This window comes from Anolis carolinensis, chromosome 3 (assembly GCF_035594765.1).
Source record: "Anolis carolinensis isolate JA03-04 chromosome 3, rAnoCar3.1.pri, whole genome shotgun sequence".
NCBI classification, from domain to species: domain Eukaryota; kingdom Metazoa; phylum Chordata; class Lepidosauria; order Squamata; family Dactyloidae; genus Anolis; species Anolis carolinensis.
This window is the reverse complement of record NC_085843.1, coordinates 157,124,947-157,151,240: the sequence shown is the minus strand read 5'-3', so window position 1 is coordinate 157,151,240 and position 26,294 is coordinate 157,124,947. Positions and strand designations below refer to the sequence as shown.

Sequence of the window (26,294 nt, the reverse complement as noted above, 5' to 3'; positions counted from 1 at the left end):
TCTATAGACGAGTGGTTCTCAACCTATGGGTACCAAAGTGTTTTGGCCTACAACTCCCAGAAATCTCAGCCAGTTTACCAGCTGTTAGGATTTTTGGTAGTTGAAAGTCAAAACATCTGGGGACCCACAGGTTCAGAATCACTGCTATAGACAGAAAGATGGGAAATGTTTTATTTTTCTAAATACAGTAGAGTCTCACTTATCCAACACTCAATTATCCAATGTTCTGGATTATCTAACGCATTTTTGTAGTCAATGTTTTCAATACATCATGATATTTTGGTGCTAAATTCGTAAATAAAGTAATTACTACATAGCACTACTGCATATTGAACTTCTTTTTCTGTCAAATTTGTTGTATAACATGATGTTTTGGTGCTTAATTTGTAAAATCTTAATGTAATTTGATGTTTAATAGGCTTTTCCTTAATCCCTCCTTATTATTTGCTTATCCAACATTCTGCTGGCCCGTTTATGTTGGATAAGTGAGACTCTACTGTAGAAGAATCCAAGATAGGCAGTGTATTTCACATACTTGAAAAGCTCCCCTAAACTTACATGTACAGAAAATGAGTCAAGTAAGAATCTCTCTAATATGCTGCCTTTTGGTCTTCAGTGATCTTTTTTGCACTATGATATGGGCATTCCAACAAGTGATTGCTTGCCCCAAGATGGGAAAAGTGTCTTTTTTCACTATGATTCCTATGGCTGAACACTATCACCCTGCTTTTACAAGCTATTTTCCTTATCCAAAGTTTGAGGTCAATGCAGTCCGCACAAGACTGCATTATAATAATAACAACAAGGTAAAGGTAATGGTTTTTCCCTGACATTATGTCCAGTCGTGTCCTACTCTGGGGGTTGTTGCTTATCTCTATTTCTAAGCCAAAGAGCCGGCATTGTCCGTAGACACCTCCAAGGTCATGTGGCCAGCATGACTGCATGGAGCGCCATTACCTTCGCGCCTGAGCAGTACCTATTGATCTATTCACATTTGCATGTTTTCAAACTGCTAGATTGGCAGAAGCTGGGGCTAACAGTGGGAGTTTACTCCGCTCCCTGGATTTGAACTGCTAACCTTTCAGTCAGCAAGTTCAGCAGCTCAGTGATTTAACCCACTGCACCATTGGGGGCTCCAATAATAATAATAATAATAATAATTATTATTATTATTATTATTATTATTATTATTATTATTATTATTATTATATTTTTGTATCCCACCTTCATCTCCCCAAAGGGACTCAGGGCAGCTTGCATGTGACACAAAGTGCCTAAAACAACGCATAAAATAAACACACAGTACAATGCAAAAAGTAAAACCAATAGCATACAGTATAAAACAACAATTTAAACTCAAAACAGTGCCCCATAAGCTATGGTGACAACTTCTGTATTACAATGATTTCTCTGCTTGTGTATATCAGTCAATCTATTCTTGTAAACCAGACCTGCTTCTATGCCTTTTGGGGGGGGGGGGGGGGGCCGGATACTAAACCCATCTTCATGATGTCCATTGCCTATACTTTATACATAACCAGGACATTGAACTCCAATACAATATTTGTCTTTATGTGTGTCTCCTTTCTTCTGAGAATAATATTACTGGCATCTTATACTACTTTCGGTATATAAGCAGACGAATGATATGGCACTGCCTCAGGAGCATGATTTATGGGAAAATAGTGTATTTTTTTAAAAATTTTTTTAATTTTTTTAATTTTTTTTAAAAAAAAAATTAGACTATTGCTTAAATCATTCAAATGGTCCATGCCTGTTGTCAAATTTTGGGCATTAACTTTGTCATCACAACCATAATATTGATTTACGTTCTATTTTCCTGTCATACTCGTGAATTCAGGGAAGTTCTTCTTTAGAAAGCAGTTACTTGAAAGAATATGGCAAAAGGAAGGTATGGGAGTCACTCCATGAAGGTGGAACAATACTCTTGAAAGACAAGAATTTTGTTGTACTTTCTATTCTCTATATAATTTATTTAAAGCCTGAAATATATATTAGGAAGCTCCCTAATTTATCCTTCTGTGGAAGCTCCATTGCTAATACAGTGGACGTTGCAGGATGAAGCTTTTGAATTGGCCAAATTATCATTACGTAAAACTAGTATCTGAGCTCCTGATGGCGCAGCAGATTAAACAGCTGAGCTGCTGAATTTGCTGACCAAAAGGTCGGCGGTTCAAATCCAGGGAGTGGAGTGAGCTCCTGCTGTTAGCCCCAGCTTCTGCCAACCTAGCAGTTCGAAAACATGTAAATGTGAGTAGATCAATAGGTACCGCTCCGGTGGGAATGTAACAGTGCTCCATTCAGTCATGCCGACCACTTGACCTTGGAGGTTTTTTTGCAAGAAGAATTAGTTCACATGCTTATCAGAAGCAAGAATGATGTGCCTGTCTTTATTTCAGGCAGGTGCTAGCTTCAGGGAGCGTACTATGCCTATCCTCAAGCTTTTGTTGCCTGTCCATTTCCGGCTTCAATTCAAGGTGCTGGTCATCACCTATAAAGCCTTATACGGCTTCGGTCCAGCCTACCAGGGCCATCATGCCCCCCCTGCCCAATACATTCCAGACATGAACTTAGATCAAGTGGGGAAACTCGAATCGCCACACAAGCCCCCACCAGTATGCATTTACACATAACTAAAGAAGGCTCCATCTCGGGTGCAGCCCCAGCTCTCTGGAGCTCCCTCCCTGAAGAACTAAGGGCTGCCCCATCTTTGCTCAGCTTTAGGAAGGGGGTCAAGACTTCCTTATTTAACAAGGCCTTTAATTGAGCCATGGTAGGAGCTGGGGATTTTATGATCGGGATGGATGAGGAATATTTGGGGGAGGAGGCTATGGTTTTTTCTGAAATGTGAGATTTTATTGATTGTTGTTTAATCTCGTTTTTATTTATTTTGTTTTCCTGATTGATGGATTTTAATGTTTGTATTCGGCTTGTAAGCCACCTTGGGTCTGTGTTGCAGAGAAAGATGGGATAAAAATATCCTAAATAAATGAATACATTTCTGTAAGGGGGAATGGAGTAGCCTTCGAAATCAGTAGAGTAGCCCTCCAAACCCATTGAACTATATTTCCACTATTGTGATGGCTAACAGCACATCGTGGTCAAAATAGTCTTGAAGGCAAAGCTATGATGCAGCCACTTTGCAGAAAGTTAAGCAGGTCAGAGTCCGGCGAGTGGTTAGTTGAGAGACAAACTGGGAACCCCATGTATGCTGCCCTTACTTGATAGTTACTAATATTAGGATTAGCCCTTGGCTTCTTGATTTATGCCAGTGGTTTTCAACCCACCATCTGTTTTGACAGTCTCCCAAAATCTCTGAGTAGAGGCTATACTAGCAGGGGCTCCTGGGAGTTAGTCCAAAACATCTGGAGACAGAGAACATGGATGGATCAAGAAAAATGGGTTATATGGCAACTGGAGAGAAGAAGCTGATACAGCTCCATTATGCTCAGGCCCTTCCACTATCCCAACTGCCAATGCTCTGGCTAAGCCAGGAACAAGAGATGGAAGATAAATGTGGAGATCCAGTGACACCAAACCAGTATCATTGCCTCTGAGCCATGTGGACTCTTTCCAACCACTAGTGCAACTCAGCACCATGCAGTGACTCATGGGTTAAACCCTTGTGCTAGCTGGACTACAGACCTGAAGGTTGGGTTGCTGACCTGAAGCTTGCCGGTTCAAATCCACGAGATGGGATGAGCTCCCGTCTATCAGCTCTAGCTTGCGGGGACATGAGAGAAACCTCCCAGCAGGATGGTAACACATTTGGGGCGCACCCTGGGAAACATCTCTGTAGATGGCCATTCTCTCACACCAAAAGAGACTGGCAGTATTTCCATGCTCCATGCAGTGCAGAGACCTGCCAGTTGTCAAGCATCGTCATATGTGGCCTATGTAGATGGGCCCATAGTGTATGAACAATCTCAAGTGAAAAGGCCTTGCAGGGTGGGGATGAGGTGACATCCCCCATCCACATGGGAGTGAAAGTAAAGGACCTTTCAAGGTTAAAATCAGCATTCAGTTTGGAATCAACTGAAAATCAATTTGCAAAGTCAATGCATAATATGACCATGACATGACGTTACAGGTACCTGCCACACAGTCATATTCTGGAGTAACTGCAATTTACAAATCGCCTTCAAGGACTGCTGTACACGTACACCGTTTACAGTAGTTCAATATGGGTAACTACCAGGGCATAAATAGTTGGTAATGTCCAGCTACAGCCTCAGCTGATAAATATAAACTGGGAGAAGATGCATAAATACAACCAGTCTCTAGTTACAGACATGGATCACAAGTGACTCCTGAAATTAATTTGTCCTATTATGGAAATTACAAGCCCTTACATCTCACAGTGAACTCTACTAAGCCAAGCAAATAAACCATCCATCAACTTGGCCTTTCTTTCTGAAGAAATCTTTCTGAAGATTTAGTGGCAAACTAGGGAAATACCATCAACATCCCCATTAAAATAAAATTCAGTTTCATGTTACAACGTGGGAAAGTTTTATCATACTCCAGTTCTAATCAAGTGGCTATAATGATAAATAGTACTGCCTTTTATTTCTCTGGGGTCCATTTTGGAATTTAGACTCTATGTGTGTACTTAGAAGATTTCACTATAGTTTACATTAGATATCAAGAAAGCTTCTTTTCTGGGGAATTGTCCCTAGAGATAAGATTCTATTCTTGTTTCTCCCCAAAGTTCTTGACATCAATTCCACATCATTTTTAATAAATCTCATTTATGAAAGACCACAGCATGAATGAATAGGCAATTTTTAAAAGTTCAAACAAATTTGTACCAGTTTGCCTGATGCTCTTTTCCTTTCTCAAAGGAGAAAAATTGATTTGGATCATGTGCTACTATTTTTAAAAAATATTTTTTCCTCTCTACATGGCATGCTTATGAAATTCTCAGATGGTAGTTAATAACCCAGATGACAGGATAAGAATTTAAAAGAACCATAAAAGATTGGAGATCTGGACCAAAACTAAAAAGAATTTCACAGGGATAAATGTACTACATTTAGGCAGGAAAAATGAACAGCACCAATGTAGGATGGGTAATACTTAGCTTAAAAGTAGCACAAGTGGATCTGGGGATCTTAGCAGACTTCAAAGTTAATATGTGTCGACAATGTATGTGGCAGCAAAAAAAAAAAAAAACAATACAGTTCTGGACAGCATCAACAGGAGGATAGTGCCCCAATTGAGGGAAGTATTCGTGCCACTCTCTTCTGCTTGATCAGATCTCACTAAGAATGCTGTGTCCATTTCGTACACTGAGATCAAGAAGGGTTTTGACAAACTGAGACATATCCAGAGAAGGATTGTCAAGATGGTCAAAGATCTGTAAACCCAGACTTAACAAGGAATAAGTTAACTTGATATGTTTAGCTTGGAGAAGAGAAGTCTGAGAGGTGATATGATAGCTGTCCTTAAATATCTGAAGGATTGCCATGTAGAAGATAAGTTCTACATCTTCTTCTGTTCCAAAACAGCAGAAATAAACTAGAATACAAAGCAGTTGATTTGAATAACAAGAAAGGAGATTCCACCTAAACATTAGGAAGACGATTTTTACTATAAAACTATTCGACAGTGGAATACATTGCCCAGGAGGAGGATGGACTCTATTCCTTTAGATCAGCGTTTCTCAACCTGGGGGTCCAGACACCTGGAGAAGTTGTGAGGAGGATGTCAGAAAGGTCACCAATGACCATCAGAAAACACATATTTCTGATGGTCTTAGGAACCCCTTTGGCAGAGAAGGCTGGATGTAAATGAACTACAACTCCAAAACTCAAAGTCAATGCTCACCATACCCTTCCAGTATTTTCTCTTGGTCATGGGAGTTCTGTGTGCTAAGTTTGGTTCAATTCCATCATTGGTGGGATTCAGAATGCTCTTTGATTGTAGCAACTACAACTCCCAAATGGCAAAATCAATCCCCCCCCCCAAGCCCGCCAGTATTCAAATTTGGACATATTGGGTATTTGTGCCAAATTTAGTCGAGTGAATGAAAATACATATCAGATAGTTACATTACAATTCATAACAATAGGAAAATGACCGTTATGAAGTAGCAACAAAAATAATTTTATGATTGGAGGGTCACCACAACATGAAGAACTATATTAAAGGATCGTGACATTAGGAAGATTGAGAACCACTGCTTTGGATGTTTTCATACAAACTTTGGATGGCTATCTTATCAAGTGTGCTTGAAACTGTATATTGCTGCATAGTTGGAGGTTGGATTAGATGAACCTTATGGTTCCTATCAACTCTAGGTTTCTATTATTCTATAATTCTGTGCCAAATCATTACATTTAAAAACTCTACAAAACTGTTCCCAGACATGCAGGAGAAAGAAAAGAGATATCTAGATTGTAGCTCCCTTTTCCCATTTCAGTGACTAAAAACAGTTTTAGCGTCTCCATAATATAAACCAGATAAAGGGTGTGGTGGGAAATCTTTCCACAGCACCATGAGATCCAATGAAATGTATTTGCCAGTCAGGAGATTTAAGCAAAAATCTGAACTTCATATTAAAGATAATAAACTATCCAAGACACATTTTGCTCACCAGCAGTACTCAGTCAGCACTGAAAAACTTGTCCAAACTTGTTCTGCAGCAGCAGAACAGAAACAGTATCAAATCAGTCCCCAGGTCTATGCAGGCTCAGCTAATCGGCTTCATGCACTTCATTTTCCATTTAACACACACAGCACAGTGCCTTTGCAAACCATGACAAACAGCACACTGAATACTATGTTGATGTGTAGATATATCTTGCTGTAGCCTCCCTCTGTTTCACAGATCTTCAGGACCTTGCCAGCACTTGTTGAGTTGTGGGTACCATTAGACTGCTCTGTTATATGTTTCTTCATATTTTGTTATCCACTGAGAGTCCTGGAATCAAATCCTAATGGATACTGAATGCCTACTCTAATGTCTAAAATGCAAGAAATTTATACCATTTAGGTTCTTCTAGGAAATGTTTCAAACTAGAATGAAGATAAGGATGCTGAGAAAGCATGACTCTTTTTGTTAACAGTGAGAAAAGGCATGACTCTTTTTGTTAACTGTGAGAATAAGCATGCAGTAGTATTTAAAATAAAGCCATCCATTTTTTCCTGCATCCTCTTGCCCTTCACATATTTTCTCAGAACTGTTTGTTTGAAAAGTAAGCCTGTTACCAATGGTTTTTCTTGTGGAGTTTATCATGTGAGGTCAATAGGGATTTAAATCAACAAAAGGAAGGGAACAAAAATGTTCTTAGGACATGTGCCTTGGCTTGTAATAATAAATAACATGGATGATATATTTTGAACAAACAAAAATGTTCTGTCCTGATTAACAGGGGGGAAACCATTAAGTTCCCTATCAAGTAACAGCAAAATTTAAAAGATTCGAAAGTACTGTAATTTAAAATATCAGGAAAAGTTTAAAATACCAGAAGAGTGCCCTTGTGTGTAGGGTGGTTTCCAACAGCTGAACTGAAGTATAGTTAGCCAATTCCATTGTGGCAAAATCTGTGTGTGGTGACTTGTTCCACTTTATTTTCATATCGTGAAGTTTAAAAAGCTTTGTAGACGTCATAACAGTGGGAGCATTTTGTGGCCATGGTTCACTACTCTAGTACCTTGCATCATTTTATGTAGACAAGTGGCTGCGTATGTGAAAGATAAAATCAGATTGGTTTTGTGAGGAATGAGCATACATTGCCTAAAAATAGCAACTTTATGAAGAAATAGAAATACTTCTACTTTAAAAAAATAGAATATGGGCTTTTATTATAGTCATTAGTTAGAGACAGTACCATGTACTAGAGCTTTGAGTCCCCTTTAGGAGAGATAAAGTGGAGTAATAATAATAATAATAATAATAATAATAATAATAATAATAATAATAATAATAATAATCCTTGAAAAAGTTCATTCTTTTTAAAAACTCACAGAATTTATACATCACAGTTGCCACTTGTCATGCTCATGGTGAGATTCTGGGAGCTATAGTTCAAAGAAGAAGCTTTTCTGAGCTCTCACATATACACAGCTCATTCTTTCTCAAGTGATTACCACTGGTCTCAGCTTGATCTCCAGCAAAAACCTATAATCACGTCAGGTTGGAGCTACATTTTACCAGCAGCTCAGTGTTTCAGGGAGGGATCTCTCTGAACCTTTTTTAAAGAGATGTTCCAAATTTAACCCAGATTCTTCTGCATGCAAAACATATGGTCTGCTTGCTGAGTTGATTCATTAATTTCCTACAATGCTCAATGTCATTATAGGAAATTAATGTGGCAAAGTGAACTGATAGCTGGTGTTCTGGCATCTACTAAGGATGCCACATGTTGTCTTCTGCCCTAGGAATATGAGCAGGGGAAGGATAGATTTCTTTAATGGAGCATTTTAATCATATGCAGTGAAGGAAACACTCCAGATTATAGCATGAAGGACTGCATAGGAAATGTTGTTTGATATTTACAATGGGCTCTTTTGGTATCCAGTGGGTTCCAGGACCTCCAATGGGTACCAAAAATCCATGGATGCTTAGGTTCTATTATATATAATGACATCCATCAAATGATTTAAAACATGAGTGCTAGAGAGAGACTGGCAATCTTTTAAATGGCAGGAAGGTACAGCAGGTTACACTTTCACATCAGTATACTGCTTGGTACATGAGAAAATCCGGATTTGCTTTTTGGAATTTTTTTTCTCCTTAATATTTTCTAGCTGTTGTTATTTGAATCCATGGATTGAGAGCTATTGATACAGAAGGCTGACTGCATTTAATTTTCTACAAAGTCACATAGGAAGACAGAATCACAAATAGAAGTCAGAAATCATTTGGAGCCCCCAGTGGCACAGTAGGTTAAACTTTATTGGCTTTAATATTTTTAATATCTCTAATGGCACAGTGGGTTAAATCACTGAGCTACTGAACTTGCTGATGGAAAGGTCAACTGTTTGAATCCGGGAAGTGGGGTGAGCTCTCACTGTTGCCCCAGCTTCTGCTGACTTAGCAGTTTGAAAACATGCAAATGTTAGTAGATCAATAGGTACCACTCTGGTGAGAAGATAACGGTGTTCCATGCAGTTATGCCGGCCACATGACTTTGGAGGTGTCTACGGACAATGCCGGCTCTTCGGCTTAGAAATGGGGATGAGCACCAACCTCCACAATTGGACACAAGTAGACTTAATGTCAGGGGGAAACCTTTACCTTTTACCTACCTGTTAACATAGGGAGGAATACAAATGGCAAAAACATATATAATGCAAAAACCTCAGTCAAGACAGCATTTAGCCCTTTCAGAATCCACATATCCACATTGGAATGACCAAATTAAATTTAAAAAGCATGCTATGAACATTTTTACTAATGTTTTATCTATTTGCACCAGATAGTTAAAAGATTTTTGGATAATGGTAGAACACATGCTTGAAATATTAATGAGCCCAGGATCAAATCATGGGGTTTATATATCTTCTACGAAGACAGTGGCTTTTCCACACTGCAGACATATAGCACTATTTCACTTTAACTGACAGGGTTCTAGAAACACTGAATTTTCAATTTAGAGACTGTATTTAGAATTATCAGACAGAAAGCTCTAGGACAGTGGTTCTCAACCAGTGGGTTCCCAGATGTTTTGACTTCAACACCCAGAAATCAGCTGGTAAACTGGCTGAGATTTCTGGGAGTTGTAGGCCAAAACACCTGCAGACCCACAGGTTGAGAACCATTGTTGTACCTTACCAAACTACAAACCCTATCATTCAGTAGGTGGACCCATGGCGGTTAAAGGGAAATAATAGCACTGGGATTGTGACGTGTGAGAGGAGTCTGTGGCTTGTCTTAAGGATGTCAGATGAATGTGTTGGCTGAGTAGGAACTTGAGTCTGCCTTTGTTATGCATACAATTACATCTGTAGCAGAACCCAGTTTATACAACCATCTCAGATATCAGATGCTGGAGGAGAAGCAACCATAGCAATCTCTTGGCAGTTCCTTCTGAGCCATTTGGCCATTCTCTTCTAATGAAGCACAGAGCTGTGTCCTTTTCTTTAAACAAGCCTGCTACCATATCCAATTTGCACTTCAGTCAGCTTCTATACAGAGAAAAGTGTGCCGTGTCGTTCTTTATTTTAGGCAGCAAGATGCATTGGGCTGGCCCTAACCTGCAACTGTTGCTGGAGACTAGATGAGAAATGCATGCTAATATTGTGATGATTGATATGTCTATAGCACCAACATGAACCACCAAGCTCCCCATTATATCTGTTCATTGTTATTTGCTGCCAAGTGGAGTTCAAATTATGACGAGTCGACCCTATGAATGAAAGGCTTCACAATCCCCAGTCATCAACTGCCCTGGTTGGGTTTTGCAGATCTAGGTCTGTGTATCCCTTGGCAAACTCAATCCACCAGCAATGTGTGCCTCCCTCGTTTCATACCACTTTCCAGTTTACCAGGCATTTTTTTCCCAACAAGTCACGTCATCTCATGATATGTCCAAAGTACAATCGCCTCAGTTTAACCATTTTTGCTTCTAGGAAAAATTCCTAGATTTAGTCTAAGACCCACTCTTTTGTCTTTTCAGCAGTTCGTCGTATCTATAGAACTCTTTTCCAGCACATTTCAAATGAGTTGATTTTCTGCTTTTTTGTGTGTCAGGAGCAACTTGAGAAACTACAAGTCGCTTCTGGTGTGAAAGAATAGGCCGTCTGCAAGGACGTTGCCTAGGGGATGCCCGGATGTTTGATGTTTTACCATCCTTGTGGGAGGCTTCTCTCATGTTCCCGTATGGGGAGCTGGAGCTGACAGAGGGAGCTCACATGCTCTCCCCAGTTTCGAACTGCCGACTTGTTGGTCAGCAGTCCTGCCGGAACAAGGTTTAATAAAGTGAGTGAATATGTTCCAACAGAGGAGGCTGTTTTATTTTGTGGATCAGGACCTTCATTTTGTCACGAAATCATGTTTTTTTATTGGCTTTCTGAATTCTTTACCATGTTAAGCTGGCTCCCTGCTGTTTAATGGCTTGAAGTAAGAAGCATTCTGAGGTCTTGCTATTCCTATGTTATCAAAGCAGCTTTCACACAATAACTGCACTCTTCTCCTCCCTCCTTTTCCTTCTTTCTTTTTTAGGGATTTGAAGCCAGAAAATATCCTGTTAGATGATTATGGTAAGTCTGAGTGCTATAGGCAAGGCCTCGTCTTCCACAGTAAAGTAGCTTACGTTTAGTTGTGCTGCATCATATTGTACAAGGTGAAATCTTTATTTGCATTGGGTGAGAGGCTTGGCAGTAACTAATTCTCATCTTGGGAAAGAGAAAACGATAGAACGTTAGCCAATGGGGACAATAGAGAAAGCAGAGAAAGCACTATTATGAAAAGCAGTGTGTGTTAGGTTAATGATAACATAGCTGACAATGAAATTGTCTTTTCCATTACTCTGGGAAACTTCCAGAATAAATAAATATGGCACCCAGATTTGGATGGCTCACATTTCTTTCCAAATGTATTTGATTCCCATTTTCAGAGTAATTTCTATAACAACGCGTCACTTCACATTTTTGTATTTGTCATCTAAACAAAGGCAAATAGAATGTTCTCTGCTTCAGGAAAAATTGGCTAGTCTTAGATTTTGCCTCTCTGTTTTTTGGGGTTTTTTCTGCCTATAAATTCCAAACTGAGGCATACAGGACAATTTTGCTGCATTTCCAATCACAAAATTGATACAGAGTAATGTGGCTTAATCATTCAGCATGGCAGTTGTCTGGGTTTTGTTTTGAGAAAGGGATACACATACACACATACATATGCATGTATATATTAGAGTTGTGCACGGAACTCAGTTCTTTTGTTACTTTCGTTACCGTCGGGAGCACGTAATGGGAAAGCCCCTCCCTGTAGGAAAATCATATCGACACAAAAGCAAGCGGAAGCCAATCCTGTCACCTCCTCTGCTTTTTGTGAGCATGTGGCACTCCATGCCTCCTTGCCTTAGAAAGAGAGAGTTTGTGTGCATCATGCAGGCCCAGAAAGTGTGCGCACCTGCCTGCAGCCAAGCTCCTCCTCTAGAGTAAGACTGAGAACTTGCCTCCTTGCCTTTGAAAGAGTGTGTGTGTGTGTGTGTAGTGTGTAGGCCGAGAAAGCACAGGTGTCTGGCTGCAGCTGATCACCTCTCCTCTAGGGTAGAGAAACAGGTAAGAAGCCTCCTTAGAGCTTCACCTGCCTGCAACTGAGTGCCTCTCCTCTAGAATAAAAAAGCTTCAATGCCTAAAATGATGGGAAGGGGAGTCTGGGAAGCTCCCCCCCCCCATAATGGGCGAATAGAAAACTGATCTTTTGGCACCCCAGAATGAAAACAGATATCTGCCCTCCTGATTTTGGGAGGCTCCCAAAAAAATGGATCGGGGGCCCCCACTGAAAGCCGGGACATGAAACGGATCAAGGTTTACCCCGAAAGCACAGCCCTAATGTGTGCTTTTTTTAATTTGAAAGAATTCCTAGACTTCCCATTATACACCACAGCCTCAGGTAGAATAGATTATCACAACTTGGATCAGTCTGCTGGTCTTTTGGGAAAAGATAGTCTCACATTTTTCAGAATAGACTTCCACTACAGCCCAATGATAGACTGTGTATTTGCATGAGGAATTGCCCAAGCTTCATCACTGGCATCTCCGGTAAAGTGGATTCAGTAATAGCTGTGGTTGAAGTCTGTTCAAGAACATCAAGAAATAGTACCATTCAGAGCTTATCAGGTCAGTTAGGAAGTCTTATATGATGTGAAGCCAACATATTTGGTCACAGTTTCCTTATATTTATGTGAGGGATTCAAAACCCTGGATGAATCTTATGAAGGAGAGAAAGTTTTCCTTAAATTCATGTGGATTGGTGCTCCATTATAGATTGCAATTTCACGATTTATCATAATTGCTTGGAGCATTCTGTTCCAGAAACATGTTATAAGGCTTTTTGTTACTGTTTTAAAAGTGATGGAATTTGGGGGTGGGGTGTTATCTTTAAGGTAAGATGAACATTTGGGAAATTTGTGACGGTTTCCCAAATTTCAAAAATTTACCTCCCCTTTTATAAAGGATCAATTGTCTTGCAGATTGGGGAAGATATTTGGTCCAGCCTCCTAATTGAAAGCCATTTCCCATATTCCTTTGATCAGTTTTCCATTTTGGGTCTGGTACTGTTTTGGTCCTAGAGGAATAAATGTTCATTTAATGGAGAAAGTTGTTGTGTTCTACAGTTAATACTTGTTTTTTTCTTCCTACTTTAGGTCACATCAGAATCTCTGATTTGGGGCTAGCTGTTAAAATCCCCGAGGGTGAATCAATCCGTGGACGGGTAGGAACAGTTGGTTATATGGGTACGTGATTTTTGTGTCTTGTGTTTTCTTTTTACGAAATCTGAATATTTCTGTTTCAAACTCTGCAAAGCAATCAAAGCATAATAATGCATAACAAACCAAGCATAAAGCAGAACTGGTAAAAGATTCTATGGGTGAACTTCTGATAAGTTGAAACACAAGTTACAATAGCCATATCGTCCCTTCCCCCAAATGGTGCAGATTATCGTATGTTTACTTAATGCAATCTGTTCCTTTTCCAAGATCCTGGATTCCAGATTATCATATGTTTACTTAATGCAATCTGTTTGACTTCCAAGATCCTGGTTTCCCATCATTTGAGAGTAACTTCATAAGAATTACAGTAGCATGGAACAAGCATTTGTGAGGAATGTCATTAGTAGACATGGTGTTCGTGTGTGGTATTTGAGTGGATACTACAAAAACAGGATTGTAGTTCAGTTTGTACTACAAATGTGAATATGTGAGGATTCGTTCACTATCAGAAACAACATTCCATATTGATAGGAACAATTATTTTTACATGTCCTCAAACTGAATTATTTCAGAAGGAATCAAGTGTTAGAAGAAATAAAGTATTTTGCTCATATCCTGGCTATGCTTCTTATTTGTGGGCATTAGGAAACTGTTATTGAACAGTCTTCAAAGCCCTTCCAATAAAGCAAGTGATAATTACTTTTTTTCGTGTCAGGAGCGACTTGAGAAACTGCAAGTTGTTTCTGGTCTGGGAGAATTGGCCGTTTGCAAGGACATTGCCCAGGGGATGCCTGAATGTTTTGATGTTTTACCATCCTTGTAGGAGGCTTTTCTCATGTCCCTGCATGGGGAGCTGGAGCTAACAGGGGGAGTTCACCCACTCTCCCTGGATTTAAATTGCCGACCTGTCGGTCAGCAGTCCTGTCAGCACAAGGATTTAACCCAGTGGATTAATTTCTTAAAAGTAGGGATATAGTCAATAGGCTGCATGTGGTTCTTCCAGGTTATTTTTGTGGGTTCAAATTCCCACCAACCTCCAAAAGACATGCTGTTGAATTTTAGCAGCAAATGGGCAAACAAATTAAAACTGAAAGGCGACACTTGTTTTTGCAGTTTGCCAACATACCACAAACCCCGCTTTACAATTAGCATTTGCCACCAAATTTCAGCAGTGTGGTTTTCTGTGGAATTGCACTGATGCAGTAATGGGTTGAAGATGGGAAAGACAGGTTCTCCTTAACACATCAAAGTTGTCTACCTCAAAATAATGGCTTTCATTTTAAGCCATTGGTGGGGGAAAACTAATATTGTCAAAGTAGAATTATGTGAAATTGTTACTAAATCTAATTTAAGGTTTTTCAGTGACCAGCTCCTTTTAATTTAAATGACATAGTGTGGACTGGGATACTTTTCATAAAGTCAGTTAAACAATGAACTGATATTATCATTACTCTATGTTAACTCTCTAAAGGTATAATGAATTTGAGAAAGAGGTCTGATTCCAATAGACTAAATTGTAAAGAACTTGCAAAAGAGATCCAAAGAAATATGTCTTTCTGTTTGTCTGCATATTCTATAGTTTTAGCAGAATTTTGTATATATTTCTGTGTAAGATCATTCATCCTATATTTTCTGAGACAACAAAAGTTAAATATACAGTAGTCTCACTTATCCAACATAAACAAGCCGGCAGAACATTGGATAAGCAAAAATGTTGAATAATAAGGAGGGATTAAGGAAAAACCTATAAATGTCAAATTACATTATGACTTTACAAATTAAGCACCAAAACATCATGTTTTACAACAAATCGACAAAAAAAGCAGTTCAATACACGGTAACATTATGTAGTAATAATTACTGTATTTTAGTGTTGTGCTTTTGTTTGGAATTGCTGTTTGTTTTGTGTAGTTTCATTCATTTCATCTCATTTTTGTATTTGTTTCCACTAACGAAAATGGGGTGCCTATACGAACAGAATTTTCATCTCGCTAACAAAAAAGCCCCAAAATTTTTTTGACCATTGGCTGCAATGCAAGGGCTTCCAAGCCCCCCCCCCCCCGGTTCGTTTTTTGGGTTAGAGGGGTGAAAATCGCCACACATGGAGGGCATTTTGACCCCTTTAAGCCCACCAACTTTTGAAACGTTTGGGTCTTCCCCAGAGTATCATTGTTATTAATATTATTATTATTATTATTATTATTATTAACACCATTGGCACATATCAATGGTCATGGGGAAGCAGCCCTCTCTCAGACTCAGCTTAGGTCCCAGAATAACTATGGTTATTAATATTAATGTTATTATTAACACCCATTGGTACACATCAGCTGTCATGGGGAAGCAGCCCTCTCTCAGACTCAGCTTAGGGTTCCAGAGTAATTATCGTTATTAATATTAATATTATTAACACCCATTGGTACACATTAGCTGTAATGGGAAAGCAGCCCCCTGTCAGTACCTGCTTATTGTTATGGGGCAAAATGAAAGAAAAATGAAAGCAAGCACAATGACTGTGTGGCTTTCATTTTCATGTCTCCTCTCGTTTCCTACGAAAATGTCTTCATTTGTTTTGTATAGACGAACGGTCAAAACAATAGCATGAAGGAAACAAAGGAAATTTTTTCGTGCACAACTCTACTGTAATTACAAATTTAGCACCAAAACATTGCAATGTATTGAAAACATTGACTACAAAAACACTGACTTCTAAAAAAATGACTACAAATCTAGATAGAATGGCATAAAATGGAAGTTAAATGAATAAAAAGTTCAGTCCTGTGAAGGCAGACTGCTGGATGAACAAAGGTTGGATAAGCGAGCCTCTACTATATGAAATGAATTAAATCACTCCACCTGACTAGTATCTTCATGTAATTCTAAGTTTAGTTCACCAGATGGTGGGGGCAATTTCTTCCATGCTTATAAAAACATCTGGAAATAAGAATATGGGGTAACATGCAGAAAATTATTCCTAACTGCCTGATGAGTCACTCCACATAAACGCCTTACCTCTTGATTACAACTGTATGGTGGATTGAGCTAAAAAGGCTCTCCTAGTAGTAGCTGTAACATACCTTCTTAGCCAAAGTCTAGATGGAATCATTTATTTAATTCTTTGAACTTGAGCCAGAACTTGAAAAAGTGTGTGTGTGTGTACACACACACTCACACTTCCAGAATCTCTCAATCAACATATGCTGATGATTTGCAGTAATTGTGCTAGTTGGAGGGATTTCAGAAGTTGTATTCAAAAAAGTAACTTTCCAAAGGTTCTGAATCTGGCTGGCAAATGTTGATTCACCATCAGTATGATAACGTCAACATAGAAATTGCTGTTTTTTATGGATCATGTCTTTCTGTCTTCTCCAGCTCCCGAAGTCCTAAACAACCAACGATATACACTTAGCCCTGACTATTGGGGTTTAGGTTGCCTGATCTATGAAATGATTGCAGGCCAATCTCCTTTTCGTGGAAGGAAAGAGAAGGTGAAGCGAGAAGAGGTTGACAGGAGAGTCCTGGAGACGGAAGAGGTGTATTCCCATAAATTCACCGAGGAAGCAAAGTCTATCTGTAAAATGGTAAGGCGCAACCCCTTTTTGAGACTTGGGGCTCAAAAAATAATCATCAGAATTTATTGTAGAGGTATGGTTTAGCAGAGAAGGTTGATCCAAAGGGGTTCTTTAGTCTCACAATACAACATAAAATAGGTAATCAAATTGTGGTGTTCAGAAACTCCTGAGTGTAGTTTCAGGGCACATGCAAGGCAAGGGGCAGTTTCAGAGTTTAATCACTCTCCAAAATTTGGGAGGTCCTTGATCAAGTTATTCTCTGAGGGATATCCTTCATCAACTGGAAAAGGAGGGAGAAAGAGGTTTCGGTCACCTGCCTTTAGGTTTCTTGGGAGTACTGTGCAATTTGAGTATAGTGGTATCTGTGGGTCCTTTCCAGATTTTGACCCCAGTTAACATCCAGCTTTGTTACTCTTTTCAACTGGCCTCATGCTCTCGTATGCATTAATGTGAATTCTAGTATCAGAGATTGCACCTCTTTCACTGAAATTTGATTTTTCCCCTTTCGGTAAAATATGTGTATAGTAAAGGTAAAGCTTTTCCCCTGACATTAAGTCCAGTCGTGTCCAACTCTGGGGGTTGGTGCTGATCTCCATTTCTAAGCCAAAGAGCCGGCGTTCTCCATAAACACCTCCAAGGTCATGTGGCTGGCATGACCAAATGGAACGCCATTACCTTACCGCTTGAGTGGTACCTATTGATCTACTCACATTTGCATGTTTTCGAACTGCTAGGTTGGCAGAAGCTGGGGCTAACAGCCGGAGTTCACCCCACTCCCCGAATTCGAACTGCTGACCTTTCAGTCAGCAAGTTCAGCAGCTCAGCGGTTTAACCCACTGCGCCACAGGGATTCCTTTTAAAATATGTGTATATGTATATACAATTGTACATACATATACAAAATATGTGTATGTATATACAATTGTATATATTGAAATGCTGTATTTCGGACTGAAATTAATTCTCTGGCAAAAAGTGTTTTCCCTTTGAAAAAAGGTTGGATGCTCCTGGTACGCTTTGTTTACAAGTAGATTTGCACTTGTGGAAACACAAATCTACTTTTAAACATAATGTGTGGGTAGATCACAATTTGTTTTATAGAGAAGTTCTGTTTTAAGGAGGTTTATTTGCTCTATCACAGCTGTGGCAGCGAATTCATGCATTGAGACACATGTTGCCCACTTAGACCAACAGTACAGGCAGGCAGTCGGATCCAATTAACAGAGTGGTAAATCTCATTTCAAATTATTTTGATTGTAAAATGTCTCATTCTTGGTGGTTCTTTTGTAGTTCTATAACACAGTTGCCTAAATCTTATTGTTACTTGTGAATAAAGTAGACTCACTGGGTCAACTGGATTTACCTATGTATTGACTCATCTTTCAACAATTTAATTAATTTAATTGATTGTTGGGTTCCATAGGCTGACAGGTGACTAGAAGGTACATACGCTAACCTATAAGATTTCAGCCAATAAATTGTATAAATAGGTGTGCCCTTCAGGAACTCATAAGTTGCCTTCTTATAGGAAACACTTGACACTTTCTATCACATTTTAATCTTCAGTAAGTGTGGGGCCAAGCACCAGAAGGGGTGTAGGTTTTCTGTTGGTGTTCTTTCAAGGTTTAGTTTTGACCAAATTAATGTTATCTCAAGTTAATATTAACTCAGTTGAAACACAGTGGGATTATATGCGAGATGGCTGGATGAGAACAGAGACCACAGCATAATGCCCCAGTGAATGGATTCTTAGTCCTGGTACCCATGGCCATTTCTGAAGTGATGGGAGCCAAGGAGATGCCAGGAAAACCAAGGTCGAAACCAGGCATGGCAAACTTTGGTCCAGACTTCGGGAGTTCGTTTGGACTTCAACTCCCACAAATTCCTAACAGCCAGTAAGATGACTGGGATTTCTAGAAGTACAAAACACCTGTTGGGCCGAAGTTTGCCCATGCTTGGTATAAACCCTGTTTATCCATAGTAGAGTATGCTGAAAAACCTAAAAACCCTAAAGCAGTGGTTCCCAACCTGTGGTCCGTGGACAACCAGTGGTCCCCAAGAATTAAAATATGGTCCGTGGCCTCACCGTTACTATACTGTTACAATGAGAACTGGTCTCGTGAAACCCTCTTATAGTGCCGGGTCAATGGGGATGTTGGAAGAGGAGAGGTTGATTACCCACAAAAGGCCTAATAACAGGCCTCCTGATAGCTGCTTCTCCTCCTCCCTCCCCCTGAGCGGAGCTGTTCTATATGGCACCTGGAAGCGGGGGCGCTTTGGTGTCTTCATTTTCAGGCCTGTTCCTGGGGTTATTTGGGGTGCTGATTCAGAAAATTGCATTGGATAGACCACATCAACTCTAGATTATTAATTATGATTTTCTGTGTGCGAGCAGATGGCAACTACTGGATGGAGTATGTTCTGTATCAGAAATTAGAGTTGATGTGGTCTATCCAATGCAATTTTCTGAATCGGCATCCCAAATAACCAAACCGAATCTAAAGTTGACCAAAAACTGATTTGTAACCCTTTCGGTACTAATGTTGGAGAGTGGTCCCTGGTCCTATCTGATCTTAGAAGCTAAGTGGGGTCCTTAGTGTGCTATGGTTTGTACTTGAATGGAGATAATCAATGAATACCAGGTACTCAAGGTTATATTTCAAAGGAAGGGACTGGCAATGCTATTCTTTAATATTTCTTGCATAAGAAACCCCTCTGAAATTCCCTGAGTTCTCCATAAGTCAACAGGTGGCTTGAAGGCACATACACACTAATAGAGAGATGAGCCATCTCTCTGTTGACTAATCCTCCAACGATTAACTTAGTGGGTCTGCTCTACTTGGGATTAACCAAAAATATTTCATCCTAATCCTTTCCACACTTTTGGTTAGCAACTCCAAAATGATCTCCACCTGTGGCTGTGAAGGTCATGGTGTTATTACTAACACATGAAGGAGATTTGTTCAGTTTTACCATGTGTGGTTCTCTTGTTCCTACACAGTGGAATGAATACATTCACAGCTGTATCTTCATACGTTTTGTAAACTGGTGGACCAGGACCAGCAAAAAATAGACCCTACTGTAATGGCAAAACCCAAGTCTGCCAAAATCTCTCCAGTCTATTTCTTACCTTCAGTAAACCATGCTTGTGGGCACGGTGTCATCAGCACTGCCTTTCTGTTTATATTCTTCCCACTTTGAAAACAGTTTAACTGGAGAATTTTCCAGAACCATTAGTCAATTTGTTTCTAGGATTTCAACAAGCAAGAGAACTTCCCTATAAAAAATATAAGTAGAGAAAGAAACAATCAGATTGAACAGTTAGAATAACCCAGAAGCACCACATTTTCTGTTGCCTGTGTAACCAGGGCCTAATTCAATCTATCTGATTTTAAAGTAATGTGTTAATTTGCTAACCTATATAAAGATTTCATGTTTACACTGTCTGTGCTCTAGATTAGCTTTTCTACTGCTGCCCTCTAATGGACACAAAGAAACAACTGTATTGCAGCCTTTCTAAATATTTTTATTTATTTTGGGCTGGTTTGTATTCTGTTTTCCTCTTAAGTATGTTTTTACTTTAATCAATGCAGTCCAAACACGTGTGAATCTACTTTTTGGTGACATAAACGAACCAGTGGATTCAAATTTAAAGGATGGAGATTCTTATTTATCATTAGGAAGAACTTTGTGATGGTAAGAGCTTTCCATCAGTTTAATATCAGAAGATAGTGGGCTGCATGTTTGATGAGAGTGGCAGTTATTAACTAACATTTCCAAATACTAAAATTTGGAATCTCCAGTTGTCTATAAATTTACTGGATTGGCAATATGAGATGAGTCTTATGCAAGGAACGCAGCCGTTTGCTGCCACCAAATTATATTATTTATTTATTTGCTGCCACCAATTAATAATTAAGTACTTTTGCTGCCACTATTTATAACATATACGTGCCGCCACTCTCCACAGCCAGCACTCAGAGAGACCCAAAGATGGAGGGCAGTCTTATAGAGCGATGGTTAAATAAGCAGACTGGCCACCTCTTTATAATGTTTCTTAGGAAAATGCATGAATACTTGGAGTGAAGTAAAACAGAATTATGATTTTTATTAGTACTTGAACAGAAATGTTGCATATTGGTTTCAATAAAAATAACAGGCTTTGCTTTAACAGCGAATGGTTCTTAAACTGGAGTTTCTTGAAAAACATTGTTCCCTCACAAAGGAATATTAACAGGCTTTTCAAACCTTATAGACCTCTTCCCAGAGGCTCCAAACTCAAGCACTCTAAACTTTAAGAGGCTCACTACAGTTCTTAGCACTTCTCCCTGAAGGCTAATTACTTTTCCCTCAAAGAGGTTTCTCTCAAACAGTTCCCAAAACCTTCCTTTCTTCTTAAAATTCACTTCCTATCTCTACAAACACCAAACCCTATCTCCCTAATTCTCTGGCTGAATAGCTCCAACTGTCTCTTGGGTTCTGCCACCTCCGGTTGCTAAGCAACTCCAATTTTACCAACTAATCAGGCTGCACTTTCTCACATTAAGCTGCCTGATGACTCCTCCCCCTTCTTGGCTTAGCTTTTCCAAGCAAGGCCTTTAACTGCCTTATAAACCAACCTTGCAAGGTAGGCCAATCCATTACATCTGCTAACTCAAGAAGACATTGGGACATTATTTTGACTCACGTAGCCACTCCAGTTGGGAAGTGTTTTGCACCATCTCCTCCATTGCCACTTTACTCACATAAAAAAGCAACAATTTTGAAGCATGGTGATTTCCCACATGATCTGATCTTAGGGTTCTGGTTCACAGAAAGATCCTTCTTGGACTAAGCGAGTTCTCCTGTTCAGACTCATCACTTTCATATTAGTGAAGCAACAAACTTAGCATGACTAGCACACTCCCCTGCTTGTATGCTCACTCAAATCTCCAAGAAGACCTGAATAGGGCTTAAGAACTGGGTGTCTTGTTTGAGACCCCTGCCTTGAGGTGCTGAAGGAATGATTGATTACACCAACTTCAGCAATTTGGTAATTCAGTGCTCATACATACAATGTGCTACTAGAACACATATGGACATCAATGAATAAGCTGTTCTATATAGAAGAGTCTGCAACAGGGAAAAATGAGAACATTTCTACAGGCCCCCTTAGAAACACACCAGGCACCCTTTCTGAATTGGCACTTTTCCTTATAAGGCAAAATTTCCAAGCTAATAGCTTACAAAAAAACTGAGGATAGAAGGAGAAACAATAAGTTCTTGTTTTGAATAAGTTAACCCATTCAAATTCATTTTTCTCTGCCCTGCTCCATATTCTTCTGTTTCTTTGGCTTGCCTCCCTTTTCCACTTAACTCTAGCTTGGTTGATTTAGCTTTTAGCTTTTTCTGACTAAGCCACCTCTGAGTATTCATTACCTTAAAAGCCCTATGAAATGCATGTGTTCACCATAGGTCAACCGATTCGCACACAAGTGCAGAAAATCTGGGTAAAATCTAAACAGTTTTGGATTGTCATTTAGTTTGCAACAGGGAATTGGATTTTTTTTTCCCATGGGGGCAAGCAGGAAGCAGACAAGAAGTGTCAAATTTTATTTTTGTTCTTAATTATTCATTGCAAGCTATCTTGTTATCATATGTTGGCTAAAATATTATGTGCCTCCAAACATGTACAGAGTGCCTTTCACTTAGATGTGAATAATTACTATCTGTCTCTGTCTCCACCTGCCCTTGGAACTATTTATTTATTTATTGTGTCAGAAGTGAACCGAAGGTACAGTTGTAATGTATTTGAAAACACAGAGTTAAAAACTTGGCGTTATACTAAATGTCCTTTGGCCAGTAGCTGGCCACTTGGAATGCCTCTGGTGTTGCTATAAGAAGGTCCTCCATTGTGCATGTGGCAGGTCTCAGACTGCATTGTAGTAGATGGTCTGTGGTTTGCTCTTCTCCACACTCGCACGTTGTGGACTCCACTTTGTGGCCCCATTTCTTAAGGTTGGCTCTGCATCTTATTGTGCCAGAGTGCAGTCTATTCAGTTCCTTCCAAGTCGCCCAGTCTTCTGTGTACCTGGGAGGAAGTCTCTCATTCGGTAACAGCCATGGTTTGAAATTCTGAGTTTTAGCCTACCCCTTTTGGACTATCAATTGCTGAGATGTTCCTGCAAGTATCTCTGTAGCTCTTAGAAAAATATTTCTTGATTTAAGGTGTTGGCGTGCTGGCTGATATCTGAACAGGGGATGGGCCGGAGACGTCACTTGGGACTAAATTCATTCATTTGTGTCCCTAAACCTCACAAAGGCTTCCACTCCAGGACCTTATTACGGAATTTAAAAATGCACTGTGCTCATTGGAAATTTTCTGAGACTTGTAGTCCAAATATTAACTTTTCCAAAATGAGCAGAAATGATTGAAGGGTCATACAATTGACCCAGTACTGTCTGAAAATCCCGTCTAACCTTTCGTGTCAGAAAAAGTCTCATGTGGAATCTACATCAATTCACCTAGAGCACAACAGCATGTCTGTGAGTGGGTGGAGAGATGAGCATTTTGAGGGAGATAAAGAATTTAGCAATAATATATAAGGGAAGAATATACTTGGCCAGGAAAGAGATCCCATGTGTTTGCACTGTGTTTGGTGGATTTGTTGTATCTGACTTGTGGCCGTTTTCATATTTTGAGTAATTTAATTGGTAGACTATATTAACTTTAGGCATCATTTGAAAAAAGATTGCCCCACATTTCTCTTAAATAACTGGACCTGCCAGAGCAGTACTTCTGGATCCAAAGGAATGGCTTTGTGTCCTGGCATTCAACCCACACCTGCTTTCAGCTTCGGTTCTTGGGCACAATGTTATTTAGCCTCATTACTTTGCCTTTTTGGAAAATGTTGTTTTGCATTGAGACAGAGACTGGATCTACACTGCCCTATATCCCAGGATATGATCCCAGATTATCTTCTTTGAACTGGATTATATGAGTTTATGCAGCCAGATAATCTGGGATAAACAGATAATCTGAGATCAAATCCTGGGATTTAGGACAGTGTAGATCCAGCCAGAGAAACTGGACAGCAACACTTTAGGGTAAGTGTGGATGGCCACAACTTTGGTAATTGTTATATTATGTACCAAAATATTTCTCAATCAGTTGATGGAAGGAGTGAATATGATGTGCCGAGTAACTAAGATCAGTGTGTATCCAAGCAGGGCAGAAAACAATTAGCCAAAGTTTACCCATCTAAGGGGCAATCAGAGCAACCCAGCCACATGTGCCAGAATTGAAGATGCCCAAACCCACAGTTTAACCACCATTGATCAGCTTTCCCAACCCTTAGGGCTTCCACTTTCCATATCTGTATAGTGCTAAGTGATCTCACCACTTCCTTTCAAAACCACAAGTTGTGTCAAAGCTCTAAACAACTTCATACTGTGTGGGAGGCCAGAGTCCAAGTCCAGTGTGGCTAAAACCCAAGATGTCCTACATAAAGTGGTTAAAACACCAGGGAAAGTAAAAAAGAATGTGCCATAGTAACACAGAAGAATTTCTTTTCATCTCCCAAAGGCAACCAGACAAAGGTTGGGATAATCATACTGGACGTATGCGAGCACACCGTGAAGCTGGGTGCTTCATACTGACGGCTTAGCTGAACATTGTGAACAAAAAGATTAACTGGGCTATGTATAAGCCCAAAAAAATACTGGGCAAATCTCACAAGGCTAGTGATGTTGAGAAGTTTCTCATGGAGTCTTAGTCAAGATACACTTGGCCAGGTCTGGGTGAAGTAGTGCCAGCCTTCTCAGTGCATTTTGTCCCACTCTGTGGTCAGGGATGAGATATGTGAACAGTTGCACTCACCACAGCAGCCCATAGATCCCTCCCAAATCACTATAAGAAAAAATGAGTTCCCAAGGACTTGAACTAACAAGTGTCCACTAAATGGAATAATAACAATGTATTAAATATCATTAAACATTGTATTATACACAATAAACCATTATAAATTTCAAATAAATGGTTACAAAAGCCAATCAAACTGTTGCATTCAAGGTATGATGAGTGGCAGTTACATTCACAATGTTATCAACTTTCTTGGTTATCTTCTTATTTCTTCATCAAAGAAGAGTAGACCTCTGATCAGCCATTGTTTGATGGTTCCTGTGACATTTACCTACTTATCCAAAAATGTTCTGTCCATGAGTTGTGTTCCTTTAAGCTGTTTTTGATTCATGGTGACCCTAAAGCAGTGGTTCCCAAACTTGTTTGGCCTACCGCCCCCTTTCCAGAAAAAAATATTACTCAGTGCCCCCTGGAAGGGGGGCGTGGCTCAGAGGGGTGGGCATGGCTCCTGCTCAAGAGGGCGGGGCTGAGCCTCTCCCCTAGTCCAAGATGCAGGGCTGGGAGGGGGAGGTGGGTGGGGCCACAAATGAGTGGCCAGGACTGGGATGGGCGGAGTTATGAGCTCTGAGGCAGGGCTGAGCTTCTATCCCTGTCCTGCAGCGCCTGCCAGGACACAGTGGGCTGGGCTAGAGGGGTGGGCGTAGCTCCTGCTCAAGAGGGCGGGGCTGAGCCTCTCCCCTAGTCCAAGATGCAGGGCTGGGAGGGGGAGGGGGAGGTGGGCGGGGCCACAAATGGGTGGCCAGGACTGGGATGGGTGGAGTTATGAGCTCTGTGGCAGGGCTGAGCTTCTATCCTTGTCCTGCAGCACCTGCCAGGACACAGGGGACGGGGCTAGAGGAGGGGGAGGGGCCTCTATACCCCACCCCCATGTTCTAACAAGCACCTTAGGGGAGGTGTAAAAAGGCTCAGCCCCGTCTCGGGTTCTTGCAAGGAGGCCCCACCCCCTTCCCTAGCTCTGCCCTCTGTGTCCCAATAAGCGCCTCAGGGGCTCAAGCATGTCTCGGGCTCTTGGGAAGAAGCCATGCCCACTCCTCTAGCTCCACCCCGTGTCCTAACAGGCGCCTCAGGGGCTCCGCCCTGTCTCCGTCACTTGGGAAGAGACCCCACCCCTCCCCTGGCCCCGCCCCCATGTCGTAATAGGTGCCATCACCGCCCCCCTGGATCGCTGCATCACCCACCAGGGGTCGGTAGCGCCCACTTTGGGAATCACTGCCCTAAAGGAAACCTATCACAGGGGTTTCTTGGCAAGATTTGTTCAGAGTGGATATAAAAATCTTAATTATTTTAAACGGATTTTAGATTTGTTTAAATTTTTATCGTTTTTGAATGTTAGCTATGTAATGGTTGATTGGTTATGTTATCACTTAATTTCATTTATCTGTGATCATTTGTAATTTTGTTATAGTTGTGCATTTT

The 26,294-nt window shown here is 40.3% G+C and overlaps 1 protein-coding gene across 5 annotated transcripts in view; it reads left to right on the top strand.

Moving 5' to 3' along the window:
* Window positions 1-26,294, top strand: part of grk5 (G protein-coupled receptor kinase 5) — a 325,889-nt gene that overhangs the window by 272,777 nt on the left and 26,818 nt on the right. For all 5 annotated transcript variants that reach the window (XM_008119541.3, XM_062975644.1, XM_062975642.1 and 2 more), the window contains 3 exons: window positions 11,192-11,229; window positions 13,341-13,430; window positions 16,779-16,987. In XM_008119541.3, coding sequence (XP_008117748.1) covers window positions 11,192-11,229; window positions 13,341-13,430; window positions 16,779-16,987 — 337 coding nt within the window. The remainder of the gene's footprint in view (window positions 1-11,191; window positions 11,230-13,340; window positions 13,431-16,778; window positions 16,988-26,294) is intronic.